Here is a 9431-nt window from a genome sequence, read left to right on the forward strand (position 1 = left end):
TTATTTTGATGAATCCATGGTTTGTATTGGAGGTATAATCCATGGTAAAGTTGGAATATCGTAGATATAATGCAAAAATAAAATATGAATGGGTTTGCAACAATACTTAGAGTAGTGGTTTGCTTTGTTATACTAACGGATCTCACAAAGGTCTTGTTGAGTTTTGTGTGATTGAAGTTTTCAATTTTTGGGTGAGATCACGATGGATGAAGGAATAAGGAGTAAGAAGAGCCTAAGCTTGGGGTATGCCCCATGGAATCCCAAGCTATTATCTAAAGGAGAAGCAAGCAACTAAGCTTGGGGATGCCCGAGTGGCATCCCCTCTTTCTTCTAACGACCATCTGTATTTTACTTGGAGCTATATTTTTATTCGTTACATATCATGAATTTTGCTTGGAGAGTCTTGTATGATATGAGTATTTGCTTTTTTGCTTTTTATTTTCTGTCATCTATCCTTTCTGGACACACCTATTTGGGGGGCCAAAATTATGCTATGATTGTTAGAATTGCTCTCTATGCTTCACTTAAATCTTTTTGAGCCATGGAATTGCTATAGTGCTTCACTTATATATTTTTATCACGGTTTGCTTTATTATTTTTCAAGAAATGCTCTCATGTTTCACTTAGATTTATTTGAGAGTTAGCAAAAAAATTTAAGAAATTCTCTCATGCTTCACTTATATTATTTTGAGAGAAGAAATTTGTATGCTCATGCTCATCACTTATATTTGTTTGAGCTATTAAAAGCAACATATGAAACTACTCCCGAAGTGATAGATATTCAAGAGGGATGTAATAAAAACTTTTGTGAAGATCATTGGATAAAATAAACTTGATTCTTTGTAATAGTTTTGCGATATGATGATAGTGATATGCGAGTCATGTTGATGAGTAATTGTGGTTTAGTAAGAATATTGGTGTTAAGGTTTGTGATTCCCTATGCAAACACGAAAGTCAATAGTTATGCAATGAAATTACATCCTACTTGTGGTGCATTATTCGGTGTTAGTTATGATTAATGCTCGATTATGAGATTTTTCGTTTCTTGGTTGGATGCTTCTCAATCTTTTGCTAGCCTTCACTTGTACTAAGTATGAGTACTACTTGTGCATCCAAAATCCTTAAACCCAGTTTTTCCATATGTGTCCACTATACCTACCTATATGCGGTATTTTCGTGTTGTTATAAGCAAATTTGTATGTGCCATCTCTTATTTTCAAAATAAATTTCCTTTTTGTGTGCTCGTACCGCTCATGAAATGGTAGGGGGTAGCTGCTATTTTTTCATGCTAGATATGTTATTCTCAAGATGAGTGTTTATTCACTTGTCAGTGCACGAGAATACAACAAAGGTATTAGGGATGCCCAATCCCGAATGAAAAATGAATTTAATTTTTGTTGTCAAATAATAAACTCCTTGGAAAGTGTTGGTATGGACGCCACCCATGGATTCGGTTAGCCGTGGAATGTGAAAGTATGGTGGAAAAAGGAATGAACTTTATTTTCTGTTTGGGAACTGTCTATGATATATCTAGCATGGAAAGTATTGGGAACTACTCGATCGTTTTCGTTAAGAGGAAAGGCATGCCACCCAAAATGTTTTATCTCTAGCTTTTTCACTTTGAGCTCTGGCACCTCTACAAATCCCTACTTCCCTCTTCAAAAGGGCCTTTCTATTTAATTTATGCAATTATTATTTTATTTGAGTCTCCATCTTCTCTTATAAAGCACCAACTAAGGGGCACTATGATCGTACTTGAGCATTGGGTGTAGCTAATATGTGAGTGTGTTTCATGAATGGATCAATGATTGGGCATAATGGGCTAGGGATAACTTGCTTTAGTGTTGATATTTTGGAAGACATGGTTGCTTGTTGATATGCTTGAGTATTGAAATCTTCATGTCAAAACAAGACTATTGCTTTGAATCATATAAAAGTCCAAATGTCCATGCTACAAAAAACGAATATGTGATGAACATGTTAGGAAGCATTCCACATCAAAAATTCTGTTTTTATCAATTGCCTACTCGAGGACGAGCAGGAATTAAGCTTGGGGATGCTAATACGTCTCCAACGTATCTATAATCTTTGATTGTTCCATGTTGTTATATTATCATTCTTGGATGTTTTACAATCATTTTATAGCAACTTTATATCATTTTTTGGGACTAACCTATTGACATAGTGCCTAGTGCCGGTTGCTATTTTTTGCTTATTTTTTACTTCACAAAAAAACAATACCAAACGGAGTCCAAAAGTAGAAAAACTTTTTGGAGATTTATTTTGGACCAGAAGACACACGATAGGCCAAGGAAGTACCAGAGGGGGCTTCGAGGGGAGCACAACCCACCTGGGCACGCCTGGGAGCCCAGGTGCGCCCTGGTGGGTTGTGCCCAGCTCGGCCGCCTCCGGCACCGCCTCTTTTCTCTATAAATACCCCGAAAATCCAAAAACCCTAGGGGAGTCGACGAAACCTAATTCCAGCCGCCGCAAATTCCAAAAACCACAGATCCAATCTAGACAGCAACACGGAGGGGTTCATCATCCTCATTGGTGCCTCTCCGAAGCGTGAGTAGTTCATTATAGACTTATGGGTCCGTAGTTAGTAGCTAGATGTCTTCCTCTCTCTCTCTCTCTCTCTTGATTCTCAATACATTGGTCTCTTAGAGATCTATTATATGTAACTCTTTTTGCGGTGTGTTTGTTGGGATCCGATGAACTTTGAGTTTATGATCAGATCTATTTTATCCATGAAAGTTATTTGAGTTTTGATCTCTTATATGCATTATTGCTTATAGCCTCGTATTTCTTCTTCGAATCTTTGGTTTAGTTAGGCCGACTATATCATTTTTTCTTGCCATGGGAACAGGTGCTTTGTGTTGGCTTCGATCTTACGGTGCTCAATCCCAGTGACAAAAGGGGAAATGACACGTATGTGTTCTTGCTATTAAGAATAACAAGATGGGGTCTATTCCTACATGAATAATTCTTGTCTACATCATGTAATCGTTCTTATTGCATTACTGTGTTTCTCCATGAACTTAATACACTAGATGCATGCTAGATAGCGGTCGATGTGTGGAGTAATAGTAGTAGATGCAGGCAGGAGTTGGTATATTAATCTTGGGCGTGATGCCTATATAATGATCATTGCCTGGATATCGTCATAATTATTTGAAGTTCTATCAATTTCCCAACAGTAATTTGTTCACCCACCGTATGCTATTTTTCTCGAGAGAAGCCACTAGTGAAATCTACGACCCCCTGTCTATTTTCTCGTAATATATTTTTAGATCTATATTGCTATTTGCCTTTTTATTTATTTGCCACCTTTATTTTCAGATCTATATTATCAAAAACCCAGAAATACCTCGCTGAGTTTTATTTTCTGTTATTTACATCTATCAATCTACTACAATTTTTATCCCGTCAACTTGACAATTTCTGGCACCGTTACCCGAAAGGGATTGACAACCTCTTTAACAAGTCGGGTTGCAAGTATTTGTGTGTGCAGGTAGTGTTTACATAGTGTTGCATGGTTCTCCTACTGGTTCGATAATCCTTGTCTCATCACTGAGGGAAATACCTACCGTAGTTGTGTTGCATCATCCCTTCCTCTTTGGGGAAATACTGACGTAGTTCAAGCGACATCAGCTCTCGAAACCCTGATAGAAGCAAGATTGAAATGAAAACAGGTGGAAAACATGCCATACATATATCAAAACATCCACGGGAATTTATAGGAATTGTTCTGCGCGAAACAAGCATACAGGAAAGAGACGGAGTCAGAAAGGTGTACGGGGGCCCCACACGGCCACACGGCGTGCCCTAGGGGGGCCCACAGGGGCGTGTGTGGGCCCTTCATGCACCCCAGGCTCCTTATTTTCCCAAAAAATTATTAAATATTCCAAAATTGACACATATATTATTATTTTCTGAATTTTTAAAATCAGTCTACTTAGTGTACTACGTACCTATTCGTTTTCCCGGGTTCTGGAGGCTTCCCAAATGTTTTCTTCTATGCATTCTTCTGGTCTAATTACTTGATAACGTCCGAATCTATGTGAATGGGATTACCTACAATATAATGTTTTAGTCTTTGCTCATTAACTACCTTCGGTTTATGTCCTTTAGCGTTATTGATCTTGATAGCTACGGAATGGTATACTTCTTTTATGATATATGAACCCACCTAGAAATAAGTTTGCCTACAAAATGTCTGGAATGAGACTTGTACCAAAGAAATTAAACAACAACGTTTAAATGTCATTTCTAAATCTTTTTATCATGCCATTTTTGTTCTTTTTCTTTGAACTACTTGGCACTTTCATAAGCTTGTGTTCTCCACTCATCAAGAGAACTCATATTAAATAACCTCTTTTCTCCATTAAGTTTGAAATCATAGTAAAGCTATTTAATTGCCAATAGGATTTACATTCTAGCTCAATAGGTAAATGAGATGTTTTTCCATAAACTATTTTAAAAGGGGACATTCCCATAGGATTTTTATAAGTAGTTCTATATGCCCATAGTGCATCATTAGTTTCTTAGACCAATTCTTTCTAGAATTATTAACAGCCTTTTGCAAGATTAATTTAATTTCTCTATTAGTTAACTCAACTTTTGTGAGTTTAGCCCATAAACAAGCACAATTAGATTCTATTTCAGCAGCTAAAACTTATTTAAACATAGGGATTGGACTTCGCGAAAGAAAAACAGATTTAAATGCCCAAAAGCTTCGCTGGCGGTCGAAAAAGAGTATACCAAGTCATTACTGACAAGTATAAAATCGTCACTCAATAGTGATCTAACATCTCCGCTGATGAACGACGTGCACTGAACCTGTCAATAGAGGTGCTTAGCCGCCCATAAGTAAAAGGTGATTTTATATTCGTGGTACATGGCTCCAAATGAGGTGTCACACGCCAAGAAAAGACATGTAAGAACTAGGACTATGAGAGGACTAGAATAAGTGGAAATGGATAGTGAAAATTAGAGGAGGCGGGGCATTGTCGGAAGGTGTATGTAGATGTGGTCAATGTCCAAACAATGGGGTGGTCGTTGTATAACGATTATGGCTTTTGCTCTATCAGATATGCAATTTTGGATAAATTATAATAACTTTGTGCATGAAGGTTTTAGGAGAGGAAGCAAAGGATACCTAGGTGACATGTGGTTTCTTCAGTGGCAGCATGGACGCTGCAAGCGCACAGGCAAGTATAGAAAACATGTGATGCAAGTCAGACATGTCTCACGTGATTTGACCCAATAGTAAAATAGATAGTTTGTTATTATTTGAAACAATGTGCACAAAGCAGGATGCTCGCAAATATGCAATGTGAAATAAAAACCTACTCCCTCCGTTTCATAATTAGTGCATATGGATTTTTTTAAAGTCAAACCTCACAAACTTTGACCAAGTTTGTAGAGAAAAATCATTTCCTTCTAGAATGCCATACATATATCATTAAATTCATCATGAGATGTAGTTTCATATATATATATATATTGCAGATATAAATATTTTTCTCTATAAACTTGGTCAAAGTTTGCATAGTTTGACTTTCCAAGAAATCTATGCACACTACATTGTGGAACGGAGGGAGTAGAAGTTATGTGCACTAACCGTTTAGGAAAGAAACCAAAGGATATCGAGAAAATGGCATGTGGTTCCTTCCATACCGACAAGCGACAAAGGAACAACAAGCTTAATTAGATGGCGGTATGTTGGGGGTGGGGGTATGTAAGCAGGTCGTAAATATCCAAATAGTGGAACCCTACAATCTATATCATGACATATTTACCGATGTATAATGATTGTACTTTTTGTTCGGTCTAATATGCAGTTTCAAATCGCAATTAGGGACTTTTGCACGCCAAGGTTTTGTGGGGAGGAAGGGAATAATACCGAGCTCGCAAGCTAGGCAATGATGTCACATGGTTTCTTCAATAATACCGATGCCACCAAAGATAAGGAGGAACAAGCATTTTTGTTCAGTCTCATGCGGTTCTAAATTGTCTCAACCACAAACAACTAAACGGCCTTGTATAGAACATATGACAAAGCACATGCAAGTATAGAAATATGCAATGCATGTGGGGTATGTATGTGGCTTGATCCAATAGCCAAAAAATAAGAAGTAAAAAAAAAATCAAAGGTGTCAATATATATGCAATGTGAAATCAAAACCTACAACTTTCATGCACCAACGATTTGGGAAAGAACCTAAAGGATATTGAGACAATGACAAATGTTTCTACCATGCCAGCAAGCTTAATTAGGCATGCCTCCATTCGTAGAGCAGAAACCGTACGTGGCTCCCAAATTGGTGTCATGCACCAAAAATGACAAAAAATAACGAGAGCTATATATAGAGCGAGGATTGAAGTAAAGTTGAGATGGACTCGGAGAATCAGAGGAGGACCACGGTTGGGGCCGGAAGGTGCATGGAGGTGCTCATGTCCAAATAACGGAACATGGCAGTAGGGGATGGAGGGATCTACGTTGTAACATGGGTGACCGTTGTGCAACAGTTAAGATCTTTGCTTGGTCCGACATGCGTAGTTTAAAAAACAAAACCAACAACTTTTACCGGTCAATGTTTTGGTGACCTGATACCGCAAAGAAAGGTTTTGGTGACGCGAAGGAACTAGCCGATGATGTCATCGCCCATCAAGGTTTTGGTGACGTGACACCGCAAAAAGAAAGGTTTTCGTGACGTGAAGGAGCTAGGCGATGATGTGATCAAATGGTTTCTTTAGTATAAAATTAAGAGCAACTAACTTTTTCTTCCAATCTCAAGCACATCTTTCTTTCCCTTAAACACAACATTACAAATCTTATTTGAAGTTGTGCGCTACAAATCCATAATTGGTAGATCTGGCTAGCTAGCTAGCATGAACATTGATTATATGGATTCCTTGATCAGGCAGTGGCGTTGGTTGGCCTGGGGACGTACTTGCGGAGCCAGATCTGACGATGCCCGATGGAGATCTTGATGAGCCTCTCGCCATTGAGCACCAGCCTCACCATCGCCTCCGTCTTGAAGATGATCCGGCCGTACATTGGCATGTGGCGTCCCTTTGTCTTCTCCATCAGCACCCTCACCACGCAGTCACCCCACTTCCTGCACCCACGCATGCACCTCCAATCATCAGATATGATCATCATGCATGTATGCATGCAGATCTTAGTAGATCCACGTATGTAAACTTAATAAATACGGAGTAGTTCGGACATCGAGTAGAGTGTATCTCATTCTCGGTGCACACTTACTCTCTGAAGTACTCAAAGATCTCCTCACGGTGGGGTGGCATGCCCTTGGAGAAGGTGATGAACATGGAGCGGCAGTCCTCCGGCACGGCCACAAGCTGGGATGTATAGGGCGCCATGAGCTCCGGCGGGTTGCCCACCAGCCCAGTTTCGGACTTCCGGAGCAGGACGTGCAAGCGGTCATCAAAAACAAACTTGCCGGCACCGTCGAGGAAGTGGGCGACGCCGTGGACGATGAGGTCCTGGTGGATGGTGAAGAAAGCCGGCTCGATGCGGACGCCGCCTTGCATGCAGAGCGCAGAGATGAGCGGGATGGGCGGGAGCACGGGCAACTGGTGGCGGAGGCACTTGAAGACGGCGTTGGCCTCTTCTGCGACGACGGCGACGGCGTCGGGCGCCATGGCTGGGACGTGGTGTATGGCGGAGATGGTGCCCTGGTCAAGCCACAGGAGCAGCGCCACCACGTTCTGGGCCTGCTCCGGGCTGGCGCACACGGACACGAGCCGCTCGTACGCCTGCCGCACGACGCTGTACATGTACAGCACGTCGCGCACTGTCACGGCCACCATGGTTACTCTGGTTAACTGGTTGCTTCCACCGGCCGGCCGGAGAAGGTAGCTAGCTAGCTCTAGATAGGCGATGGATGGATGGCCGGAGAGAGCGAGAAAGAGATGATGGGTCGATGGGGAATGGGCCGGTATTTGTAGCTGCTCCAGGTCCGGCGACGCGGCTGCGCTCCGGCCAGTGGAAGGTTTAATGAGGTGCCAAAAATGGGCTAGCGGGAAACAGCTCTCTTTGAATCAGTTGCTCTTCGTTCGTTAGTTGGTTTTACATCCTCTTTTGTTTTCAAGTTCGTTTTCCATCCTAAAACGTATACATGTGTATCCTGCTAAATTTGCACTGTCTTTTTTCTTGGTACTGGTTAATGTTCTACTTACAAGTGTTCACATGTTATACTTTTCTTTTTCATTTCATATACATATATAGGGCACATTATAATTTCTTACCATATATATAAACTTTGTTGTCTAGAGCCATCGACCACTTCCACTGCTTTAGCTACCTTTCCCCATGCATCTTCGACCCACACAATCCATATATAGCATCAATGGTGCAAGCATCAAGTAGAGGCATCACTGCACCCCGATTAGATGGGTGCCGCCAACAGCGAGTCCTAGCCATACTTTTTCACATCCTTATGGATTAGCTTGGTTTCACATCCTTATGTGTACTAGTAAAAACGGTAAAAGCTGAAGAAAGAAACAACAACCGAGAAAGAAGGAAAACAAAGAAAACCGAACAAAAAATACATTGAAAAAGGAAGCTGAAAAAAACCGAAGGCAACCATGCAAAACGGTGGAAACCAAAAGAAAACGAGCTACAGTAAAGGGCCGACCTAGTACAGTGCTTGCCAGAGGCGAAACATAACTCCGCCTCGCAACGGACATATATAGCCCAGGCGCGATTAGATTGCGAGCTACCTTTTTTTAGGCAAGATTGCGAGCTAGCTTTTTTTGAGGCAAGATTGCAAGCTAGCTATAGTGACAAAGCTTTGGTAGCCTAAGTTTTTTTCTTCTTCCGAATACCCATTGTTAAACGGGCTAAATCTCTACTAAAAACAGTCCAAAACTTGTTTTCTTGCCCTCAAAGTCCATTTACCCACCAGGATCATGGCCTAAGCTCCGCTATTGGGCAGATAAGGCCAGTCAGGAGGGTGTGTCCTATACGGCGCTTACGCGCAGGTTGCACACGGCGACTATATCTCGCCTTAGGAGAGACAATAGGATATCTCGCTTAAGCATCTACTGTTTCGGGCCGAAATGTAGAAGAAAAAGGGGGAGATACTGGATTCGATCCTGGGTCTCAGCGATGATATGTATCGCTGCAAACCATTGCACTAGTGTCATGTACGGCGCGATCCACTTAAGGAGACAAGAGCTAGTTTTCCATAGGGTTTTCCTTTTTTTCACGGTTTTTCTTCATTAATTTCTCCATTTTCATTTTTTATTTATTTTCTTTCTTTTTCTTTCTTTTTATTTAATTCTTTTCACGGTCCTCGTTGGTGTTTTCTTTTCTTTTATTTTTTATTTTTCTTTTACTCCAGTTTTCAATGCCTTTTTTCTTTTCTTTCCTTTTTCTTCATTTTTCTTTAGTTTTG

General features: G+C 40.7%; 1 protein-coding gene across 1 annotated transcript; it reads right to left on the reverse strand.

Moving 5' to 3' along the window:
- Nucleotides 1–6925: 6925 nt before the first annotated feature.
- Nucleotides 6926–7842, reverse strand: LOC147981843 (uncharacterized). The gene is made up of 2 exons (XM_087516128.1): nucleotides 7277–7842; nucleotides 6926–7127 (listed from the first exon to the last, which is right to left on the reverse strand). Exons 1-2 carry the CDS (start codon nucleotides 7840–7842, stop codon nucleotides 6926–6928), a joined length of 768 nt encoding a protein of 255 aa, XP_087372254.1.
- Between the last annotated feature and the right edge of the window lie 1589 nt (nucleotides 7843–9431).

This window comes from Triticum urartu, chromosome 3A (assembly GCF_056163025.1).
Source record: "Triticum urartu cultivar PI428250 chromosome 3A, HENAU_Tu73, whole genome shotgun sequence".
Classification (NCBI taxonomy): Eukaryota; Viridiplantae; Streptophyta; class Magnoliopsida; order Poales; family Poaceae; genus Triticum; species Triticum urartu.